At 40.2% G+C, this 25,077-nt stretch overlaps 3 protein-coding genes across 10 annotated transcripts; 2 read left to right on the plus strand and 1 right to left on the minus strand.

Moving 5' to 3' along the window:
- Positions 1–365: 365 nt before the first annotated feature.
- On the minus strand, positions 366–18,039 carry LOC117126261. Of its 2 annotated transcripts, none has more exons than XM_033274091.1 (2): positions 12,545–18,039; positions 366–9,571 (listed from the first exon to the last, which is right to left on the minus strand). In XM_033274091.1, exon 1 carries the CDS (start codon positions 15,385–15,387, stop codon positions 14,383–14,385), a length of 1,005 nt encoding a protein of 334 aa, XP_033129982.1. In that variant the 5' UTR covers positions 15,388–18,039; the 3' UTR covers positions 366–9,571; positions 12,545–14,382. The 2 variants fall into 2 exon arrangements, with proteins under 2 accessions (XP_033129982.1, XP_033129983.1); XM_033274092.1 differs by having other exon boundaries at positions 366–4,722; positions 8,563–18,039.
- Positions 18,040–18,351: 312 nt separating this feature from the next.
- Positions 18,352–19,350, plus strand: LOC103873611 (protein BIC2). The gene has a single exon (XM_009152023.3). It carries the CDS (start codon positions 18,574–18,576, stop codon positions 19,201–19,203), a length of 630 nt encoding a protein of 209 aa, XP_009150271.2. The 5' UTR covers positions 18,352–18,573; the 3' UTR covers positions 19,204–19,350.
- Positions 19,351–19,588: 238 nt separating this feature from the next.
- Positions 19,589–23,595, plus strand: LOC103873610. 7 transcript variants are annotated; one of them, XM_018659745.2, is made up of 4 exons: positions 19,589–19,850; positions 20,332–20,571; positions 20,870–20,927; positions 21,043–23,570. In XM_018659745.2, exon 4 carries the CDS (start codon positions 21,995–21,997, stop codon positions 23,375–23,377), a length of 1,383 nt encoding a protein of 460 aa, XP_018515261.1. In that variant the 5' UTR covers positions 19,589–19,850; positions 20,332–20,571; positions 20,870–20,927; positions 21,043–21,994; the 3' UTR covers positions 23,378–23,570. The 7 variants fall into 7 exon arrangements, with proteins under 7 accessions (XP_018515261.1, XP_009150266.1, XP_018515260.1 ...); XM_009152018.3 differs by having other exon boundaries at positions 19,589–19,988; positions 20,335–20,571; positions 20,870–23,570; XM_018659744.2 differs by having other exon boundaries at positions 20,332–20,633; positions 20,870–23,570.
- The last annotated feature ends 1,482 nt before the right edge of the window (positions 23,596–25,077 follow it).

A 25,077-nucleotide genomic window follows, 5' to 3' on the forward strand; every position in this document is an offset into this window, starting at 1 on the left:
AGGTTTGAAAATAGCAAGGACTCACATAATTTAAAATCAGTACTCTCACTTCTCCAGATATGATAGGTGGAAGTGAATCATTACTAACCTTGGATGCTTTCAATATACTACACACTAGCTTAGTCATAATACCATACAATCACACAACACTACTGATAGGGCCTGACGTGTTGGCTACGTCTTGGGAGTATCGCTCAAGGGACATGGAATCTTATTCAAGCAAGTTTCTGAACACACATGTAGTCTTCTCTGATTCTTTTCTTCCTTTTTTTTCTCTCATCTCTGAATCTTTATAGTTTCAATTTCAATGAATGTTGATGCTGATGCAGTCCATCTTGTTCATCTTATTGACTTGTATACTTTTGTAGCTCTATTTGACAAAGTCTAGCGAATACCAGGGTCACATGAGACACTCCTACCCCTCGTTTCCACAATGTGTGATCATTCCTTTCAGACTTAGAATAATGGGATCACAAGAGACACTCCTACCCCTCTGCCTCTTCCAGGAAATCATTTCAATCTTTTGTATCTTAAGATACCGAAGAGAGAGAGAGAGAAAGGAACTAGAAGCACACAGACTTTTACCTTCCAGACTTGCAAGAGGACTCCTATCCAATGTATTCCAAGCCTCAAAACAAGCAAGTAGAGTAGATTAAGGTTGGAAGTCAGCTTTGGTTTCTCCATACATTCTCAGCAGGTGTGGATGTTAGCATTACGTGATACACAGCGGTGTTTCTATCTATTACATCCTGCAATTAGTAAATCTAGATGGTGCTAGAGAGTGATTAGAGTAGCAGTCAAATTGTATTTGATCATAATCCTCTTCTTGACTCGATAATTTTTTTTTTTGAAAACATTTGATAAGACTCACAATAAACTAGATATCAATAAACATCCCCCCCCCCCCAGACTTAAATTACACTGTTCCTAGTGTATATCCAGTCGGAGTTATTGTCATAACTAATCAAAAGTACAAAATTTAACAAGTTAGAACGATATACCTGACCGGGTTAAGTGTCGATCGATGCTAGGGAGTTACCATCGGTCGCTGCAGGTGCTGTACTGTCGATCGATATCGACATGCTCTCATCTGTCAATTTTATAATTGTCTATTCGGATCTTTTTTCTTTTTGTAAATACCTAACTAAAACACAATATTAGTAGAACCTCTCCCAGACTTAAACAACATTGTCCCCAGTGTTATACAGTCTAAGATTGGTGGAAAGTAATTCATAAGTACTAATTTAACAAAGTGAAACACTATACCTGCTCGCTGACGACACAGTTAAGTAGCGATCGATCAATACTCGTGATTCTCTGTCGACCGACAATGGCCTCTTGTCGTCGATCGCTAATGGTATATCAACTCTTCTTCCTTGGATCTTTTTTTTTTAGACCTGTAATAAATTAAATGCGAAAATAAAAAAACTATGTAAAATTACCTATTAGTGGGTTGCCTTCCACTCAGCGCTTATTTTCAGTCATTAGCTTGACTTCTGGAGATCTGATTCAGTCCGGATGAGACTGAGAACTCGCTCCAAAAAAAGTCTCAATATCTTCTCTCTGTAGCTTTATCATTCTTTTGTGAAAGCCTCCATCATAGACTCTTCTCCTTTGTCTATCATCTCAGCAATAAAGAGTGCTCGAAGCTTTGCAAATGGATGTGAGAAGCATCTGCTGCGAACTCTGGATTTCCTGCCACCATCCGAGAGGTGAGGAATCAATGATAACTGAGAACCTCCCTTGGTTCTTTTCTGCTTCTTCCAGTTCCTCCTCTTCTTTCCCCCAGACTTTTCTGATCGCGTAGTGGTTTCTCCATCAAAAAGATTTCCAAACACATCGAACTCCTTCTTCTATGATGCGTACCCAGTGTCGATCGATGGAGAAGTGGTAACATCGATCGATGCCGGCTTTTTGATGTCGTTTGATATTGCATTTGTGGTGTCGTTCGATGGTATCAGGTCGGTGTCGATCGATGCTTCTTCTGCTAGGCCCTTATCGAATTCATCTCTTATTCGCAACCCTTGCTGAGAAGTTTTTACGTGCTGGATCCAATACCTCAATTTAAGAACTCAGATGCACACCTTTATCTGGTGGGATAGGAAATTCAACTTCAAATACTGCGCAAGGAACCACAATCTTCATAGGGTCATGTATCATTTTCACTCTTTTCTGAAACCCAGCAGCTTCTTATGCACATATAGGCGGTCTCTGATGTTTGTGGACAGCAGGGTGTGAGTCCTTTGACAAGTACATCATATCCTCAATCTGTTCCTCCTCAAATATATATCCTGAAAGATCGTCCAACCTTGCGTGTCGATCGATATCTTCATGTGGGTGTCGATCGATGCAATCGGGTTGGTATCGATCAATGTCAGGTAAATGATGTCGATCGATGCTAGCATCTGGCAAAGTTTCCAGATCCTTTTCTGAAGTGTGCTGATGGTCATCAAGCTTCTTCTCCAAGTTGTGATCCAGATACTCAGGTTGTGCCTCATCCTCTAGCTCCAAGAAATCTTCCATAGTGATCTCTCTGTCTATATCTGGGACAAAATCATAACTCGATACATCGGTGCTCTTCTGTGTCGAGTCGTCGATCGACGTTGTGGTCGTGGCGTTGGGCGACGTTGAGATCGTTCTGTCGATCAACGTTGAGGTCGTACCATCGATCGACGTTGAGGTCGTACCGTCGATCGATGTTGAGATCGTATCACTAATATCAGCTTCGTCTACTCTGCTCAGCTCGCCAGATTCATACTTTTCATCATCCTCTACCATATATTCGAGCATATATCTCATCTCAACCTCTAAATTTGCTGCTGGTTCATAGATAAATATGTTGAAGAAGGCGCTTGTAATGTCCTCCCAGCAGGTTAGAGATCCTGGCTGCAGATGTCTGAACCAGCAGAATGCATCTCCAAAGAGAATAAGGGAAGATCTTATAGAGTATGTGGTCTACATATATTTCATTCTGCTAACTCCTTGAAACTAGATCATCAAGCTCTTCGAAGCGGTTTCTGGGATCTTCACGAAAAAGACCCTGGAAGGGGTCTTGACCTACCAAATCATACCATTCTCGGCTCAGATCAAAATCATTCATCTCAGCAACATCAATCACATCTGGGATTACAACACCCTTTGCATTAATCAATTGTCATGTGATGTTGCGAGGGCAACCTTCTTCGTCTCATAAAACCCCATTCTTGTCAAAACTTAGTATGGGTACCTCGGCTTTTTCTGTCTTCCCGCAAGTAGTGTCGATCAACATGATTTGTTGGTGTTGATCGACATCATGGTGTTTGTATCGAATGACGATGAAGTGTTGGTGTCGATCGACATCGGGCGATTAGTGTCGATCGACATCGGGCTATTAGTGTCGATCGACGTCGGGCGATTAGTGTCGATCGACGCAGGATGTATATTGTCGATCGATGCTTGGATTTCTACGCTGCCAATCGCTGCTTCCTCTTAGACTTATGGATTATGCGTTCCAAATCCAGTGGCTCTACTAGTAAGAGCTCTATTCCCTTGCTGCTTCGGGTACTCAAATGTATGTACCTGAAACAGAAGAAAAATCTTATGTGAATTTCTCGAACAGTAAATAAACCTAGACTAAATCTAACTAGAAAAGATCTAATGGCGATCAAAGCTCCCCGGCAACAGCGCCAAATTTGATATCACTCAAATTACCCTAAGGAGTGATTTATACTCTCTCAAATAAGAGGTCGAGTTGTAGGACTTAGGGATCAAATTCACAGGGAGCTAGGGCAAACAAAAGATCTAAGCAGTCTATGATTAAGCTAGGCTAGTAAGTTATTAATCCTGTAAGTTTCAGGGGCGAACAAGGTAGTTGTTCTTATGGAACCGAGAGTTGTTTGGTGGAAGGATGGTTGCTAGATCTAGGGTTTCTATTCAGGAAATCAGAATTATAATCCCACAGATGCCTAACAAGTTGTATGCATGATATTATAGAGCTCAATACTTATAAACAAATCAATAGGCTCTCGCTTTCTAGGTTTGTCTATTGACCAGTGTCGATCGATGATTCTATTAGAATATCGATCGATACACTTTTTGAACCGACGGCCGATTATTCTATTGGAATATCGATCGACGCGTTTGGTCAAGCTTTAATGGGTGGGTTGAATGTGCTCACTAAGCTTCCTAGATCAGGTTTTGCCTTACTCGAGCAATCTTAGAAAAGTTAGGATGGATTCAGAGTGAGATGCAAGCTATCGCTTATGTCTACAACTCATATGGCAAGTTTTAGGTACATAATCTAGAGACAGGCATTAATGACAATCCAAATTATCAGTATCACAATTTAGCAATTTATAGTTGGGGCTAATCCCTCATAACTTATTTAAACCATAAAACTAACAGGTGGATCTATTCAAGTATGAAGTTTGTCACAGAAATCATAGATGTAGATATAAAATTGCAGTAGATATAAAAACCAATACCAATGGAGTTCCAGGAGGACTCTGAAGGAGTTCCTCCCTTCTCTCCTAACTAAGAGAAAATGATAGACCATGGATTTTACCCTCTTTTAGCCATGGTCTATAAGTCTTTTAATATATATTTACTACTATATAGAGTCTATTTAGAGTATTTACAGGTTCAAGGACGATTTGGAGGAATGTGGTGATTTTAGTGTTTTTTGGAGCCTTTTGATGTGCAGACCTGCCTAGACGTGTCAGACGTTTAGCTATGGATGGAGACCTTACAACCGTTAGATTGAACTCATCTTCTGGTACAAGATATATCTTTGAGTTATCTTTCTATCTCCACCGTTTTGAGGTCAATCAGCATCCTGTAGCAGAAGTTATGCCCGTTTTACTGAAGAGTGGTCAGTCTGCCTCGCGAGAGGAAGCTGTCGAGGAGATCAAAGACTGTCGATCGATAACACAGCATTGGTGTCAATCAACAGCGAAGCATATTTCAATACCGTATGAAGCCAGAAGCCATACCAAGTTACCAAAATACCCATGGACGACCAGAAACCTACTTTACGTTATTTATAAGCCATTGTTGACGGCTACGCAAAAAAAAAAGCTTTCTATTATTCTATTTTATTGTTTTCTCTTAGGTTTGGAGAGAATATCAATTCTCCTTCAGAGATTGATTGGAACTCCATTCGTTTTACCATTGATTTATCTATTATATTATTCAGATTATGATTTGTGTTATTGCTTACATGTCTGAGTAATTCATCTTTTTAAATTTAGGGATTTAATGAGCTTATTGTCAAACTGATATTAAATTAGGATTGCTAAATTATCTATAGATCTCTACACCAGGGTGATTTGTAATACTAGGATATGGAATAGTTAGAATAGCACGACAGTGTGACTAATTGTTTGAACCTAGAATCATAGGATAGTTCAGAGGCACGAAAGTGCAATCAATTAATGGAACCCGAACTCTGCTGGATTAGATACCTAGGCGCATACGAGAGTTGGTCTAGGAATCTAGTTGAACTTAAACGATTAAGTTGTTAATGCTTTTCTAAGGAAGCATCGATTGACTCTTTGGCCATAGCATTGATCGACGCTCGATCCAAGTCAACAAGCGACATCTGAGACTGGACTTAGACATCTGATTAGTAATTACATGCGAAAGCTAGATTACTTACTTTTTAAAATTGAGTTCTATAATTAAATCTATAAGCCATTAGCATCCTTGAATTGTAGTTTTGAATATCTTGATTGATAAATCCCTTGGTCTAGCTATTTCTCCGAATTGGTTACAACCTCAATCAGCCAATCGAACAACTCATTTGTTCACCTTGATTTCATTTATTTACTGCTTTATAAACTGTTTGCGTAGCTTAATCTTGATTTCTATAGTCTATTGTGTGCCTAGCTCTCTGTGGATTCGATCCCTAAGTATTACAATTGAACCTCTTATTTGAGAGAGTAAAATCACTCGTTAGGGTAATTTGAGTGGTATCAAATTTGGCGACGTTGCCGGGGAGCTTTGATCGCTATTAGACTTGTTTAGTTAGATTTAGTCTAGGTTTTACTACTGTTCAAAAAACTGATAAAAAAATTTCTTCTGTTTCAGGTACTGACTAATGTTGATGAAACTGTCTTCTATGCTCCCATGGAAAGGAAGAAATGTGAGGACCTTATTTCATGCATAGAGATGTTTGAAGATCCAGGACCTACAGCTGATACCAAAATCAGCGTCGGTTGATATTAAAATTGCAGCATCGGTCGAGATCCAGTCCTCTGAATCGATCGACAATCTGCCTTCATCATCGGACTACTCTCAGTCTTCAGAATCGATCGACGCGAAACCTTCAACATCGGTTGACACCCTCCAACTTTCAGAACAGCCCGAGACTGAAAAGTCTAAGTCTGAGGGAAGGACCACGAATAGAAGAAGAAAAAGAAAAGGAATGTAGATGCAGATTTCCTGCCACTAGTCCCTTTGCAATGTCAAGGGGGAAGTCTTGAGTATAGAGTGCGCTCCACAGGAGGTTCTGAACCTTTTACCAAGGTTACAGTGTTATGTGATCCAGAGCTGAGAGAGAAAGGAGAAGTTTATGCAAGAGCTTTTATCAACTACATCAAAAAGATGAGAAACAGAGACACTGAGACTTGTTCTCGAGCAAGTTCACATCCTCATCCAGACTTAATCACATCTCCAAAGTCAAGCTAAATAACTATAACAAAGCGATGAATGGGAGGCAACCCACTATTAGGTAAAAGGAAAAGATTCGAGGAAGACGAGTTTGCACAAGGATCGACGATGGCTGTGCAACATCGATCGACAGAGCATCACTAGCATCGATCGATAGAGCATCACTAGCATCGATCGATCACAACTTAACTGTGTCGATCGACAGAGCTTCGCCACTTAACTTTGTTGGTGGATACTCACATCAAAGTCAAGTATACCGTTTTCTTTTTAAAATATCGTCCTTATGTTTTATTTCCCCACCGATCTTAGATTAAATAATACTAGAGATAGTGTTGTTTAAGTCTGGGGAGGTTCTACTAATATTGTGTTTAGTTAGTTATTTAGAATATTAAAAACAAAAAAGAGATCCGAGTAGACGATTGCCTAGCATATCGACTGATGAGAGCATGTCGATATCACTCGACAGTACATTACCTGCAGCGAACGATGGTAACTCCTTTCCATCGAACAACATTTAATCCGGTCGGGTATATAGTTTTAACTTGTTAAGTTGGGTACTTTTGATTTATTTATCACCACAATTCCGACTAGATATACACTGGGGACGGTGTAATTTAAATCTGTATGAAGGTTTACTGATACTTAGTTTATTGAGAGTCTTATCAAATGTTTTCAAAAAAGTTATAGTGAGTCAAGAAGGGGATAATGAACTTATTAGATTTTTGCTCGTTATCTAACCACTCTTTAGCACCATTCTTGACTTACTGATTGCATATAGGACTAAAGATACTAAAGTGGATCAACCTGTCAACTATTCACACTTGTTGAGATTGTTTGAAGGAACCAAAGCTGACCTCCAACACTAAACTTGACACAACTGATTGTCTTGGGGCTTGGTATGCATGGGATCAGATTCTTCAAACAAGTCTGGAAGGTAAAGCCTTGTGTATATTTATCCTATTTTATCTCTCTATTTCGACCTTAGATTTATAGGTAGAGATATTTATTAAAAAAAAAACGAAAAAGAAAAAGAAAAAGAAAAAGAAAAAGAAAAAGAAAAAAAAGAAAATAAATATATATATATATAGGTGTTAGTTAGGTGGAATCCGAACATGACTTGGTGGCTACAACCATTAAAGCTTGCTTCATAAGGATTCCAACAAAAAGAATTCGAACGAGACTTGGTGGCGGCAATTATCAAGGTTCAATTCATATGAATTATTGGATGTAAAAGAAGTGAACAGGACTTGGTGGCAACCACTCTTAAGGTTTGATTCATGGAAGCCTGTCCAATCTTGGTCAATGATCCAGCAATAAAAGCAGACTTTGACTAAAGAGAGAAATTAGTAGAGAGAAAAGATATGAACTAACTTTTACCTGCAGATCCAGATACTTGTTTGAAAATCCTTGCATCATGTGATCGATACTCCCAAGGTAAAGCCTGCACCTTTATTTATGTTAAGAAATGAGGTTGGTAGAAGAGAATGTCAAACATGATTTGCTAAGTTGTTGGCTAGGCGAATTTTGTTGCTAAACTAGGATATGGTATAATGTGCTTTTGTGATTAGGAATTCTTAGATGTGGATTGCAATACTCCAGATGTGATGATTCTAAGTTTTAAAATCATGCGAGTCCCTTCTGTTTTCAAACCTCTTTCAGAGAGACTGCCCGTCTGTTTTGCTTGAGGACAATCAAAAGGGTAAGTCTAGGAAAGTTGATAGACCATAGATTTTACCCTCTTTTAGCCATGATCTATAAGTTTTTTGATGTATATTAACAACTATATAGAATCTATTTAGAGTATTTACAGGTTCAGGGACGATTTGGAGGAATGTGGTGATTTTGGTGTCTTTCGGAGCCTTTTTATGTGCAGAGCTGCACAGACGTGTCAGATGTTTAGCTATGGCTGGAGACCTTCCCACCGTTAGATTGAGCCCATAGTTGGACACAAGATATAGCTTTGAGTTAACTTTCCAATGCCACCGGTTTGAGGTCAATAAGCATCCAATGGCTTGCCAGAGGAAGCTGTCGAGGAGATGAAAGACTGTCAATCGGTAACACAACATTGGTGTCGATCGAAAATGATGCCAGAACGTGGGCCAAGCATATTTCAAGAACGTTTGTAGCCCAAAAGCCACATTAAGTTACCAAAATACCCATGGACGATCAGAAACCCTATTTATGTTATTTATAAGCTATTGTTGACAGCTATGCAAAAAAAAAAAGCTTTCTATTATTCTATTCTATTGTTTCCTCTTAGGTTTGGAGAGAAGATCAATTCTCCTTTAGAGATTGATTGGAACTCCATTGGTTTTACCATTGATTTATATATTATATTATTCAGACTATGATTTGTGTTATTGCTTGAATGTCTGAGTAATTCATCTTGTTAGATTTAGGGATTTCATGAGCTTAATGTCAAACTGATAATGAATTAGGATTGCTACATTATCTTTAATCTCTACACCAGAGTGATTTGTAATACTAGGATCTGGAATATTTAGAATAGCACGACAGTGTGACTAATTGTTTGAACCTAGAATCATAGGATAGTTCAAAAGCACGAAAGTGCAATGAATTAACAAAACCCAAACTCTGATGGATTAGATACCTAGGTGCATACGTGAGTTGGTCTAGGAATCTAGTTGAACTTAATCGATTAGGTCGTTAATGCTTGTCTAAGGAAGCATCGATCGACGCTTTGGCTATAGCATCGATCGACGCTCGATCCAAGTCAACAAGCGACAGCTGAGACTAGACTTAAACATCTGATTAATAATTACATGCGAAAGCTGGATTACTTACTTATTAAAATCGAGTTCTATAATTAAATCTATAAACCATTAGCATCCTTGAATTGTAGTTTTGAATCTCTTGATTGATAAATCCCTAGGTCTAGCTATTTCTCCTAATTGTTTACAACCTCAATCAACCAATCAAACAAATACTTTGTTCACCTTGATTTCATTTATTTACTGCTTTATAAATTGTTTGTCTAGCTTAATCTTGATTTCTATAGTCTATTGTGTGCCCTAGCTCTCTGTAGATTCGATCCCTAAGTACTACAACTGAACCTCTTATTTGATAGAGTAAAACCACTCGTTAGGGTAATTTGAGTGGTATCAAGTTTGGCACCATTGCCAGGGAGCTTTGATCGCCATGAGACTTGTTTAGTTAGATTTAGTCTAGGTTTTTCTACTGTTCAAAAAACTGATAAAAATTTTTCTTCTGTTTCATGTACATACATATTAGTACCATGAACAACAATGAAGAGAGGATTTATGGGTTCTTCAAAGAAGGAGTCTACTGATTCATGCACGATCCATAAGTCTACAAGGGAAGCACCGATCGACACCCTCCAAGCAGCATCTATCAACAGTGTGAACCAAGTATCGAACGACACTATCCAACTTGTGTTGGACAACACTGTTCACCACGGTACTGTTCACCACGGTACTGTTCACTCCAGTACTGTTCATCACGGTATTGTTCATTCTGGTACTCTTCATCAAGGTATTGTTCATCGAGGTACTGTTTATCTCCCGTCGATCGACAATGTTCATCCTGTGTCGATCGACATTGTTCATCCCGCGTTGATCAACACTGTTCATCCTGCATCAATCGACACTGTTCAACCCGCGTCGATCGACACTTTTCATTCTGCATCGATCCATACTGTTCATCTCGCGTCGACCAACACTGTTCACCGCGACACTGTTCACCACGACACTGTTCATCGGAACACTATTCATCGTGACATTGTTCATCTTAACATTGTTCATCCGGTGAAAAATGATACCACTTGCAGGGAGACAGAGAAGATCAAAGTGCTCATACTTAAGGTCAATGAAAATGGGATGTTAAGAGACGAAGAAGGTAGCATTCGCAACAACGCATGACAGTTGATTAATGCTCAGTGTGATGTGATCCCTGATGTGATTGATGTTGCTGAGCTGAATGACTTTGACGTGAGCCGAGAGTGGTATGATTGGGTAGGTTAAGACCCCTTCCAAGGTCTTCCTCACCAAGATCCTAGAAACCACATCGAATAGCTTGAGGATCTCTTGTCACGGAGTGAGCAGAATGAAGTGTCTGAATACCACAAGCTCTGTAAGACCTTCCTCTATTCTATCTCTGGAGACGCATTTAGATGGTTCAGTCAACTGCAACCAGGATCTCTAACCAGCTGGGATGATATTGAAAGAGCCTTCCTTTACAAATTTCTTGATGATGCTGAAGCAACTCGAGAAAAGGATAAAAAAGATAAATGGGACAGGTTCTTGGCATCGTTAGATGAGGAGTATATGATGCCAATACAGCTGCTCGATGACTTTATGGCAAAAAAGGATGAACAACATGGATTTGGAGACCAAGCAGAGCAGCCGAAGCTGAGATTGGTGATCCGACCTGAACATCGAACGATACAACGCCTGTGACATCGATCGACACCAACACATCAATGTTGATCGACAGCAGTACCTCAGAATCGATCGACATCGGCACTTCAGAAATGATCGGCACCAGCATCGCAACACCGATCGACCGTACGACTTCAACGTCGATCGACGGTACGACCTAAACGTCTACCGACAGAACGACGTCAACGTCGATCGATGGTACGACCTCAACGTTGCCAGACGATATGACCTCAACGTTGATCGACGGCACGACCTCAACGTCGCCGTCGATCGACAACACGCCCAACGTCTACCAACGTTACAACCTGAATATCGGTCGGCAGTACGACCTCAGCGTCTACCAATGGTACAACCTCAACGTCTACCAATGGTACAACCTCAACGTCGATCGACGATGTAGAAAAAGAAGTCACTATGGAAGACTTCTTAGAGCTGGAGGAATGGCTTGAAGATATGGATCAGAATTTGAAGAAGAAGCTTGATAATGATCATCATACTTCGAGAGGAAATCTAGAAACTTCACCAAAGGCTAGCATCGATCGACACCAACCTGCTGGGATCGATCGACAACCACCCTACATCATCGATCAACGCCCACCCAATATCATCAGTCGACAATCATCAGATAGCATCTATCTACACCCACACTCCTTCATCGATCGACCCCACTGTTGGGATTGGACAAAACTGTTCGAATTCAGAGCCACGCAGATTTTGCTGCTCCACACCCGCATCTTCCCATCCTAGCTCGAGTTACATCAGATGACTTCAATCAGCAACAACATAACAAAATCAATCGACATCAACATGGAAGCGTCGATCGACAATAGCAGAAGAGCGGCGATCGACAACCGTCAATGCCATACCAAGTACGTTTACCAGATCTTGATGCACACCGCTTGAAGGCAACTCGAATTCCATCTCAAACATCAGTTTGCTTGAAGACAACAAAGAAGATAAGTCAGCAATCTGCAGAAACACCAGAGAAAGAGCAATCAGCCCTAGCTGAAACCCCTTTCGTTGAGAGTGTCGATCGATGACATCAACCAGGTATCGATCAACAGAAAACATATGGATATGAACCTGCCATGGAAAGGCAGGCAACGAAAGAAGAAATTTCAGTTGAGAAGAGAGTTAAATCTAGGAAACCCTATATTCCCAAACACCTCAGGCGAGAAGTTAACAATTCACGGAACCCGAACTCTGCTGGATTAGATACCTAGGCGCATACGAGAGTTGGTCTAGGAATCTAGTTGAACTTAATTGATTAGGTCATTAATTATTGTATAAGGAAGCATCGATCGTCGCTTTGGCCATAGTATCGATCGACGCTCGATCCAAGTCAACAAGCGACAGCTGAGACTAGACTTAGACATCTGATTAGTAATTACATGCGAAAGCTGGATTACTTACTTATTAAAATCGAGTTCTCGATTAAATCTATTAACCATTAGCATTCTTCAATTTTAGTTTACAACCTCAATCAACTAATCGAACAACTACTTTGTTCACCTTGATTTCATTTATTTACTGCTTTATAAACTATTTGCCTAGCTTAATCTTGATTTCTATAGTCTATTGTGTGCCCTAGCTCTCTGTAGATTCGATCCCTAAGTACTACAACTGAACCTCTTATTTGAGAGAGTAAAACCACTTGTTAGGGTAATTTGAGTGGTATCAAATTTGGTGCCATTGCCAGGGAGCTTTGATCGCCATGAGACTTGTTTAGTTAGATTTAGTCTAGGTTTTTCTACTGTTCAAAAAACTGATAAATTTTTTCTTCTGTTTCATGTACATACATCTTAGTACCATGAACAACAATGAAGAGAGGATTTATGGTTTCTTCAAAGAAGGAGTGTGTTGATTCACGCACGATCCGTAAGTCTAAAGAAGTCGGATATCGATCGACATCTTGAGGCAACTACCGATCGATAGACAGAATCAACCGACAATCACCACGACTCAACCAACATCGATCGATGACCACCTCTTACCTACCGAGTCCAGTTACCAACGATAGATGTAGCACGCCTGAATGCACTCCGAAACCCATCTAAACCTTTGGAAAATATCGTAGACAAAGTCAGTCAACAACCTGATGATGCACCAGAGTCTATGCAAGTTGATAAGACTTCTGAGAGGAGAACCTTAAGGAGAAGGAAGGAAAAGGTTCATAAGCTTCTAAAGAGAAGAGTTAATGAGAAGGAGATGGATAGCTTTACTAAATTGATATACCATGGATTTTACAAATTATTAACCATGGCGTATAGGTGTTTTAAGATATATTTACTAAGATATAGAGTCTATTTAGAGTGTTTACAGGTTCATGGACGATTTGGAGGAAACTGTTGATTTTGGTGTCTTTGGAGCCGTTTGAGTGAAGAGCTACACATACGCCTTATATGTTTAGCTATGGATGGAGGCCTTCCCACCGTTAGATCGAGCCCATCTTTCACCAGAGGATATAGCTTTGAGTTAACTTTCCAATTCCGCCAGTTTGAGGTCAATCAGCATCATGTAGCAGAAGTTATGCCCGGTTTACTGAAGAGTGGTTAGTCTACCTCGCGAGAGAAAGCTGTCGAGGAGATGAATGACCGTCGATCGATGACACAGCCTTGGTGTCGATCGACGGTGATGCCAGAATATGGGCCAAGCAGATTTTATGACCGAATGAAGCCAGAAGCAAACACAAATTACCAGAATACCCTTGGACGACCAGAAACCCTATTTATGTTATTTATAAGCCATTGTTGAGCTTTATTCTATTGTTTTCTGATACCACTCAAATTATCCTAAGGAGTGATTTTAGTCTTTCAAATAAGAGGTTCAATTGTAGTACTTAGGGATCGAATACACTGAGAGCTAAGGCACACAATAGACTATAGAAATCAAGATTAAGCTAGGCAAACAGTTTATAAAGCAATAAATAAATGAAATCAAGGTGAAAAAAGTAGTTGTTTGATTGGTTGATTGAGGTTGTAAACAATTAAGAGAAATAGCTAGACCTAGAGATTTATCAATCAAGAGATTCAAAACTACAATTTAAGGATGCTAATGGTTTATAGATTTAATTCTAGAACTCGATTTTAATAAGTAAGTAATCCAGCTTTCGCATGTAATTATTAATCAGGTGTCTAAGTCCAGTCTCAGCTGTTGCTTGTTGACTTGGATCGAGCGTCGATCGATGCTATGGCCAAAGCGACGATCGATGCTTCCTTAGACAAGCATTAATGACCTAATCAATTAAGTTCAACTAGATTCCTAGACCAACTCTCGTATGCGCCTAAGTATCTAATCCAGCAGAGTTCGGGTTCCATTAATTGATTGCAGTTTCGCTTAAGGCGTGCGAACCATTCGAGCGCCGCTCCTTCCAGATTCTCGACGAATAGCCGGCGTCTTTTTCGCTATCCTTCAGTCTGGCCCTTCCCATCGTGATGTGGAAAGCCTGAAGGTGCGCTTTAGGATCAGTCGTACCTTCATACTTTGGTACTTTGATTTTTCCCGGGTCAGATACCCTCGTATCGGAGATGCGAGCGGTGAAGGTCGTTTTCCGGGCCCCCTCGAGCAGTTTATCGATCTCAGGGGCAGCACTGGTAGAGTGATGGATCTGAAATTTCACGGCCCTTATTTCCGCCGCAGTTTTGGTGATGTTATCGTGAAGGTCGCGAATGTCCGACGTCTCGTCAGCAGATTTCCAAGCTTGTCGGCATTTGCTGCGAGTGATCTCGGTTTGTTTTTTGGCCATCTCCTCCTGTTCGACCCAGTAGAGGTTTTCCTTCTCTTCCATCATTGGCTTATCGAACGTGGAGCTCTCCCGAGCCGATCCGCTTCTGATTCTTCTCGGATGTCTATCAGTGTCCTCCTCGGTATCGTTGGAGACGTCGATGGGATCCAAGTTGATGTGCTCGACTTCATTGACCTCCGAGCCCTTTGTGGGAGGTGGATGACTCTTAGAGTTCTTTTTTCTCGGCAGGGGATGTTTCGCTAGGGTTTTGACCCAAGGTCGTTCCCGCGATGTTCCAGGCATGTCGAATGGGGTTGCGAAGTCGAGTCTTTCCCCGCGAACCTTCGTGGTTCCGCGGGCCCGGATTGCTCGAGTCCTTAGTGTTAAGGTTTCGACCTGTTTGGTCAAGGTGTTCACAAGCTTATCATGTTCTTCTGACCTTTTTTCATAGGTGGCGAAAATCTTTTTAAACTCCTCGAGCATTGCGGTGTTAGCTGGTGCGTTGACCGCGGAGACATCCGCTACTGGAGTGTGGAGATTGGTGTCGCTTCCTCCGTTGAGAGGAGTTTGCATGTTGTCTGTGTCGTCAGTTGGCATGTCTGGTTGAGCGTGTTATGGCTAAGAGTTAGATTGATCCGTACCCCCCCCATCCTTCTAGCGCCAAACTGTGGGAACCGAAATTCGCACTGTCGATTTCTGTTTAAATTAGGAAAGTAGGAGAACCCTTGTTTCCCAGAGGTCCCGGATATCTGCTAATCCCACACACCAAGCAATCAGAACACGAAACGAGAACAGTAGTAAAATAAGAAATCGTAAAAAGAGCAAAAGGTGTCTTATTCTGAATTCGCGTATGAGCGTTACAACAAGGTAGAAGCCTCGGCTATGAGCGTTTTCGGCGAGATCCCTAGTTCTAACAACCTAAGACTGGAAAACCTAGTTGAGTCGCAGCTCGAAATAAAAAAAACGGAAAGTTGCCTAATTGCTATAAGTGCTAAGTTTGCTGTGAAAAAAGTTCTCTTTTTTTGCCTCTCGCCTAGGACTCCTTATATACTCGCTCCTAGGTCGGTTTACACTTTCCCGTTCTGCCCTTAAGTCGTCATAGCTTAAAAATGGAGATATTCTGTTTTTCCCAAACTTCGTGATTATCTTCGAAAACTACAAATTTATCCGCGGAAACTTGACATTTATCTTTCCTTACGAACCAAGCATAAACCGTCATACAGCTTATGGGCTTTTGGTTTAAGAAATCGCAAGTGGGCTTCGAGTTACATCTTAGGTCTCTTTGGGCCGTCTTTGACTCGAAACGTTTATTACGGTTTCTTCGATAAAAACAAACTTTCCGCGGTTTTATCGTAAAGTTTGATTGATGACTCCGAGTGACGAAAAACATGAAATGGTTTAGCCACGGTTTTCGGGAGATAGCATTAAAGAGTAGACGAGAATGCATGGACTCGTGTCGTATCGACATTTTAAGAGAGCTCGATCGCTACGTAACGATCGAACCGTACACGTGCTCGGTTACTACGTAGCGACCGAGCGATACGCGTGCTTGGTCGCTACGTAGCGATCGAGCCGTGTGCATGCTTGGTCGCTGCGTAGCGACCGAGCTTGGCTTGTCTATGGTCCGATTGCCATACTCGAGCTTGTCCGTGGCTGATTTTGATACGTGTCCGTTGCCTTGAGACAATCGGTACCTTGTTCGATCGAGATTAGAATAAGATTTTACTGTAAAGTTCTTTGTAATGACATTTTTTTACGAAGTATAACTTTCGTAAAATGATGCTCACGCTCATTTTTGCGGAGGTTCAGACATTAATTTCGTCGTAACCATTTTCGACCCCAACAAATGAGGATTTGCACTTGCTCCAGAACAAGTCTCAGTGTCTCTCTTTCTCATCTTGTTGATGCAGTTGATAAACGATCTTGCAGAAACTTCTCCCTTCTCTCTCAGCTCTGCATCACATAGCACTGTAACCTTGGTAAAAGGTTCAGAACCTCCTCTGCAGCACATTCTATACTCAGGACTTCCCTCTTGACATTGCAAAGGGACTAGTGGCAAGAAATCTTCATCTACATTCCTTTTCTTTTTCTTTGTTCTATTCGTGGTCATTCCCCCAGACTTAGACTTTTCAGTATTGGGCTGTTCTAAAAGTCGGAGGGTGTCGACCGATGCTGAAGGTTTCACGTCGATCGATTCTGAAGACTGAAAGTCGTCCGATGAAGAAGGCAGATTGTCGATCGATTCTGAGGACTAGAAGTCGACCGATGCTGCAATTTTAATATCGACCGACGCTGATTCTGGTATTTCAGGCTGGTGATTTGTCTCAGCTGTAGGTTCTGGATCTTCAAACATCTCTATGCATGAAATAAGCTCCTCACTTTTCTTCTTTGTCCATTGAATCATAGAAGACAATTTCATCAACATTAGTCAGACACATCTTATTTCTCTTAAGATCATAAACTGTCTCCATTGTAACTATGAAGGCTCTTCCAAAAAGAAGTAGAGATGCCTTGCCTGATTTGATATCTATATCATAAAACTCCACAGGGATAATGTATTCCCCTATCTCCACCTTAACATTCTTGATCATGCCTGCTGAGTTTACTCGGGATCTATCCACGAAAGTGAAACTATTTTTAGAAGGTTCAATCTTCAGTCCTAATTGCTCAGCAGTGTCTATCAGTTTTCTTTGAAATTATCGATTGGTGTTTTATTTTAATATCTATAAGGGATTAAGTTTAATTTTTAAGATTTTAAATTCAATTTAAAAAGCCTTCTTCAAAATATCATAGCCAGTGTAACTAATCTTCTCTATTAAACGAGAAGTACAATTTTTATCTACTATTTAGAAGTCTACTATAACCATTTCACTAATCACATATGACACATAATATGACATAATAATTAATAGGAATATTAATAATAAATTAATTTTAACTATAAATTTGAATTTTATTTTTGAGTTATAACAAAATCTTTTGAGAAAAATCTAACAAAATCCTACTAAATTTTTAAATAATTTTTATTAAATGTTCTATTAATTAATTTCGTAATTAAGTAACATAATGCTTTCATTTAAATAAATTATTATCTACCAGTAAAACGGGTTCAAATTTGTTAATCATATCATATTTTTTTTATACAAATGAAGTTATTAACATATGTTAAAATTTTATTTCTACAGTTATATATTTTCAAAAATCATATGTTGAAGAATATTTTGTATTTGATTATTTCAAATCATGAAAACTCAAAAACGTAATAGAAAAGATAAAATGAATAAAAGAAACCCCTATATTAATAAAGTAATAAGAAACCTAAAAATAAAATTAAAGAGTTATTTTTTTTGGATAAAAATTAAAGAGTTATAAAATACATAACACTAATATATAATTGTATATTTAAATTTTTATAATAATATCAAAATTAAATATTTATAAAATGAAAATATACCTGCACGATGTGCGGGTTAAACTCTAGTTACTCTTTATTAGATTTGTTTTTAATCATATATTCACAAATTTTAATATTTTAAAGCTACATCAAATATTTTAGCGGTCAAAATATTAAAATTTAAATTATATTCAATCGTCAAAACACATAAATTTTAAAAATATATAACCCTTTGTAGATCTAAGATTTAACGGTTTTTAAATAGGTATATTGGATAAAAAGGTAAAACCTAATAATGCATAAGATCTATTTATCAAAAAAAAAAAAATGATGTAATGCTCTTACATCTTGTATATTAGTTTTAAATTTAATAGAATAAAATGTAAAAAATGAAAAAAAGAGAACATCACATGAGACGTAGAAACGTCAAAGAACATAGAACAGAAATAGTATTATTATATGTGATCACAAAACAAGACAGCGCCACCACAAATCTCTGTCACGTTCTCTCCTTCCTTTTCAACCTTGTATATTATTATTTTCTTTTATTTTCATTTCTAACATTTCTCTGTAAAATCTCTTCTTATAGATTCCACACTGAAACAAAGAAAAATTGTAAAATGAAGAGCACTCACTCGCCTTTACCTGACGAGTCCAAGGAACCAATCTCTCCGGGATCTTCTCACCGGAAACAAAACAAGGAGGTCACAAAAACATGTTTTCCGGAGAGCATTACGAGTCGCCGGAATATAAAGGTCCAGCCGGAGACAACACCGGTGTTGTCTGGACGTGAGAGGCTGAAGAGACACAGAGAAGAAGTTGCTGGAAAAGTTCCAATACCGGAGAGTTGGGGTAAAGAAGGATTGCTTGTGGGGTGGATGGATTTCTCTACCTTCGACGCTTCTTTTACGTCTAGCCAGATTGTCTCTGCTCGAGCTGCGTTAATGGCTGACGCCGGAGATGATCCTGGCGCTAGAGAAAGTAGGGCTCAGCGGCTCAGGGTTGAGAGCTCTTGTTAATTTCAATTCTTAGAGAAATATGTAAGGAAATAATTCTTACCGTGATGTTGAATGTTGTTAGATACATGTCTTCATATTGATTTTGGAAACTGAAAATTAATACAACTATTCAAAGTTTCAATTAGTAAATTAAATGATTTATTTGGGGAATTGCAGGTGAGACAATGTATGTGTTGTTGTTTCATATAGTTTTAACTAGTAGACGCGGTTCAAATGAATATTGTCTACGATCGATCGAACCTTGAAAGACATGGATTATTAAGGAAAATTGCATACTATCTAAGAGCATACTCAACGCTACCTCTTAGCGTAACTCTTAACCAAAAATAAAAAATAAAAAATTGAAAAAGGCAAAGAGGCACCTCTTAGGGAAAAGAGGGAAGGGCCGCCTCTTGCTCGCCAGGTGTCACAAGATGAGATCTCTCTCTCTCTCTCTCTCTCTTTCTCTCTCTCTCTCTTTCTCTCTCGAAACCTCTCTCGGCCAAAGGCGATTTTGACGTCTCCTTCGGTGACTCTCGTCGACGACATCTCGTCCGGTGGCTCGCGTCGGCGACATCTCCTCCGGTGGCTTTATTCGGCGACCTCTCTCTCGGTAGTTCTCTCCGAGGCGACGAAGCTCTCTGTCGGTTTATCTTCTGAAATCGAAGGTAAGCGATTGTTGTGTTCTTGATTATGCATGTCTTAGATTATGCATCTTCTCCTCGAATCTGTCTGATCGGTTGTTTTTCTTTCAATCTTGTTGGTTCTCCTCGAATCGTCTCTTCTGCCCGAACGAAAACGTAAAAGTGAGTTCTCTTTTGTTTCGATTCAAATTGTCTTATCGTGAATCTTATCTGCTCGATCCGAGATTCCATGAAATCTCAGTGGTCAAAAGATTACATTTTTAATCTGATTAGCTTTAATCATCGCTCTTGTGACGATGTTGGTTTTTAGAATCATACTATTGTGATTGAAAAATGAAATCTTTTTGTTATCTCGGAGGTTAAAGTCTTTTTCTTTTCTTTATCACTATAACTCGTCTGATCAAGCTGATCTGATTATCAGATTGAAAGTTGTTGTTTGTTGCTTGTGAATTGAGTTATTCTCTGTGCTGATCTAAGAAAGTTTAGTTCTTTTATGGGTGTGTAGTAGAAATGACTGGGGCATCACCTGCATTGAGGAAACCTGTGTTCACCAAGGCCAGTGAGCTGAGACCAGGAACCAATGGTCTCTGACTTAACGTGAAAGTCATCAGCACGAAGATGGTGATGCAGAGAGGCTGAGGAGGAGGTCGTCCCAGTGGTCCTCAAGCTCGTCAGATGCGGATTGCTGAATGTGTTGTTGGTGATGAGACTGGAATCATTATCTTCACTGCAAGAAACGATCAAGGTCAGAACACAATTCATATAGAAACTCCTTTGCGTCCATGGCCATTGGAGCTAAATATATAGGTATCAATTTCATCTTTCAAAAATTTAAGTTTAACATTTTTTTTTCAAGAACCCCTAATTAAAAACTTACCATTGGAGCTAAATATATAGGTGTCTCTTAACTACTAGCTCTTAAGCATCATTAATTCATTAAAAATCATTAAGAACCCAAACTTGTCTTTAAGGGTTAATGGTGCTCTAACTAAAAAAAATTTGAAAAAATACTTTTCACGATCTAAGTAAAAATATTTTTACAGAATCGGTAACGTAACGCGACGGCGATGGCGAAGGCGATTGCCATCTGAAGATGTATCTGTATGAGATTCAATTTTTCTTTTTGATTTTCGAAGATTAGAATAAGCTTACTCATCTAGAACGCGGGATCTCTTTGGATCTCGATGTTGTTCCTTCATTTGGGACGGATCTGAAGGGGTTATTGAGGATCAGGTTATTTGGGGGAAAGGGGGAAATCTGGGAATTTTTGGAAAGGAATCTCGCATGGGATTTGATGGCTTCTGATAAGATGATATGATTGTATCCAAAGGCAGGAGGAAGAGAGGCGCTGGAGAATTTCTCCAAAAAGGTAACTCCTTGGATTCGCACTAATTTGATTTTGGAAGATTCGCATTGGGTCTACTCAATTGTGATTTTCCATAAGGCTTACTCTATGAGATACAAGGTGTATGATTCTTGTCAAGGGAAAATAGAAAATAATTACAGTTTACAAGATTATTGGGGATCTCATGGGGTTGTTTATGATCAATTATGATTGATAATTTGGATTGATTATGGATATTATTTGAATCGGCTGCATCTTTTACGGTTATATTAGAGATTTTAATTGTGACAGGATTGAATTTTTATTATTAGAGGAGATTACGAGTTCTTTCCTTCCAATTAGTTATCGAGATTTCCGATTCTGGCATTTAAATTTGGTGATTGAGAGAAGTTTTGGAAAGCTTTGGTGTATAAATATAATGGTTTTTGACTCCTTGTCTCATCATATTATCAGCTCTTGGTTGACTCTCATATTCTATTCTCGTTTTTCTTTTGTGGTGGGAGCAATTATGTCGCAAGGGCAATGGTTTGTCAAGTCAGGAGGACAGAAGAAGCAGGCGTCAAGTGGAGGCTTGAAGATCTCCATTCCGAAGTTTGATAACTCTACTCTCATTACGGGGTATTCAAAGACGTTGATTGGGAGGTGCATGAACCCTGTCAAGCAGGAGATGCAGTCGTTGCTCTATCATCTTCCACGCATCTGGAATGTGGAGGAGAGGGTAGTGGGCGCGGATTTGGGCCTTGGGCGATTTCAATTTGATTTTCAGGAGGAACAGGATATCGTTGAAGTACTTAAGAGGGAACCTTTTCATTTTGATAACTAGATGATCTCCATTGTGAGATGGGAACCGGTGGTGGACGATAATTATCCGTCCAAGATAACTTTCTGGGTACGGGCTATTGGTGTCCCTTTGCATTTTTGGGCAGAGCCAACTTTCAGGAGTATTGGGGAAGCTTTGGGAGTGGTTCGTGGAGATGATGCCATTGAGATTAATGAGGGGAAGATTCGAGCCACTCTGGATGCATTTAAGCCACTGGTGTTCTCCATTACCGTTGAGTTTCACAGTGGGGAGGAAACAGTGGTTGCTTTGCGGTATGAGCGTCTCCACGGCTTCTGCAGGACGTGCTCAAAGTTGACACACGACCAGTTCAAATGTCCAATCTCAAAAGGGCAGAAGGAGGAGGATGGTGCTGGGCCATCTGATGATAAAGGGGACCAAGGTGGGAAAGCTTTGAGCTATAAAGGGGCAGTGGAGTCTAAAGCTTTGGAGACTAACTCTGATGGAGATGTGAGGAGACATGCCCAACAGGTTTCTGGAAAACAAGATGTAAAAGGGAAGAACATTGATTATGAGGGTGGCAAACAAGTTGCTGGTGCGAAAGCAGGTCCAGGGAGAGGATTTACGGATCATGGGAGGAGGATGACAAGGTATGTTAGGAATGCTGGATACCTCCCACCTCAAGAGCTAAGAGATAGCTATGCTATGGCCACGGGTGGTCTTAATGGTCTGCGCAGTCAGGATGTTGGAGCCCATCTGGATCCTCAACAGAAACTGATGCTAGATGCTTTTAAGAGCAGTGAGAATGTGGAGGCCTCAGGGTCAAAGGCTCGCAAAGCCCTATTGATCGAGAATGAGGCTGTAAAGGAGAACGGAAGGGTGCTGTTGGAAGAGGGCCCGGTAGCAACAGTCCAGGCACCGGAAGTCATTGCGGAGTCAATTAAGATGGACTCCATTGGTGAATCCAAAGAAGTGGAGAAAGAGAATGCAATGGAGCTATCATCTGAGGAGTTTGATGGTAAACAGTCTTTGGAGACTGTAATTAAGGAAGATGAGGAGATCGGCGAGATGGTGGCAGGATTAGATGAGGAAGATGGTAATTTGGAGTTTGAAATGATGGAGGATGATGAGGAGGAGGCAGAGCTCGTTCAGGAAGCCCCTGCGGATGGAAATGTTATGGAGATTGAGGAAGCATTCCCTACGGCTGGAGAAGGCGATGTAGCAGGTGAGAAAGAGAATATGACGTCAAAGAAGAAAGCTGGAAAGTTCATGGCTGATGCGATGGGAGGGAACGCGAAGAAGAGATTGGTTCAGAGCTTGGTCTCTCCAAGGAAGAAGGCAATGGCAAAGCAAGGCCATAAGGCGGGAGACAAGGGTCCGGTGCCTACCAAGAAGGCCTCGTTCAAGCCGAAACCGGTCCTAGATTGATTACCTGGTTATTCTCAATTTATATAAGTATGAATAAGTGCATGGCTTTTGATAGAAAGTTCTTGTTTTCTTTTAGTTGGTTTCCTTGTTTTAAGTTATCTCTGATGAGGTCAGAGTATTGGAATAAAAGAGTTGGTTCTCACTGTTATTTTATTGGTTTGGTTGGTATGTTTGAGGCTTTAAAGGGAGAGTATATAGCTGGTTTGCTATTGCGAGTACTAGGATATCGGTTTTATTTGTAGTTAGATTCTTTTCCTCCTCATAGACATAGTTCTTTTTGGTTGAGGGGTTTCACGGAGTGTATAGAGGAGGGGGAAACTATGACTTGTTTTTTGAATGTGCTTAGAAGGAGAATTTGGCTTTTGAATATGTGCTGTACTTTGAAGTATATAACTATGTGTATGGTTCGTGTTGTTGTGTATGTGTCGGGTTCAGTCATGTTTTATGACAAGAGGAGTATGTTTTGGTGGAGCGGCTTACTTCTTATGGTGGAGCGTTGTGGCTGGGACGGGAGCTCTATGAATTACGGTTTGCTTGGGGCTTAAGTGAAGCAGGAATGTAAAATTTTGGGTTTGCTCAGGGTTGTATTTGGTAAGTATACGGTTAAGAGCTATAAGTTTGCAGGTCATGTTGTGGTACGAGATGGCTCAAGTTTTGTGGCTATATTTTTGAGGTTATGGGGAGAAGTTTTCTGTTTTGACCATAAGGGGTGGGCTTATGATCGTGTAGTTGAGTACATTAGGATCATCAGTCTTGGGGTATGGGGAATTGATGGGGGCGAAAAGCGAGTATGGAAATTGTGGGAACCGAAATTCGCACTGTCGATTTCCATTTAAATAAGGAAACTAGGAAAATCCTAATTTCCCAGAGGACCCGGATATCTGCTAATACCACACGTCAAGCAATCAGAACACGAGAATAACAACGATAAAAATAAGAAATCGAAAAAAGAGAGCAAAGAAGATCTTTTTACGAATTTGCGTATGAGCGTTTACAACAAGGTATAAGCCTGGGCTCGAGAGCTGTCGGCGAGATTCCTAGTTCTAGCAACCCTAAGACGGCAAAGCCTAATTGAGTCGCAGCTCGAAATAACAAAAACGGAAAATTGCCTAAATTGCTCTAAGTGCTAAGTTTTCTCTGAAAAATCGTCTCTCCACGCTCCTCGCCTAGGAATCCTTATATACTAGCTCCAAGGTCGGTTTACGCTTTTACTCTTCTGCCCTCAAGCCGTCATAGCATAAAAATGGAGATATTCCATTTTTCCCGATCTGCACAATTATCTTCAAAACTTCCGTATTTATCCGCGGAAAGTTGACATTTATCCTTCCTTGTGGACCAAGCGTAAACCGTGCTGTGGTTTACGGGCTTTTGGTTAAGAAATCGTAAGATGGGCCTCGAGTCGTGTTTTAGGTCCCTTTGGGCCGTCTTCCGACTTGAAGCGTTTACTACGATTTCTTTCGATAAGGAACGAACTTTCCGTGGTATTAATCCGCAAAGTTTGATCGATGATTTAGAATAGCGGAAAAATTAGACTGAGCTCGTCACAGTCTTCGGGAGATAGCATTGAAGGTTTGACGAGAATGCATGGACTGGTGTCGTCTTGACGTTTCGAAAGAGCTCGGTCGCTACGCAGCGACCGAACTTTGGTTCGAGCTCGGTCGCTATGTAGCGATCGAGCGGGACGAACGCTCGGTCGCTAA

Source organism: Brassica rapa, chromosome A06, assembly GCF_000309985.2.
Source record: "Brassica rapa cultivar Chiifu-401-42 chromosome A06, CAAS_Brap_v3.01, whole genome shotgun sequence".
Taxonomy (NCBI): Eukaryota; Viridiplantae; Streptophyta; class Magnoliopsida; order Brassicales; family Brassicaceae; genus Brassica; species Brassica rapa.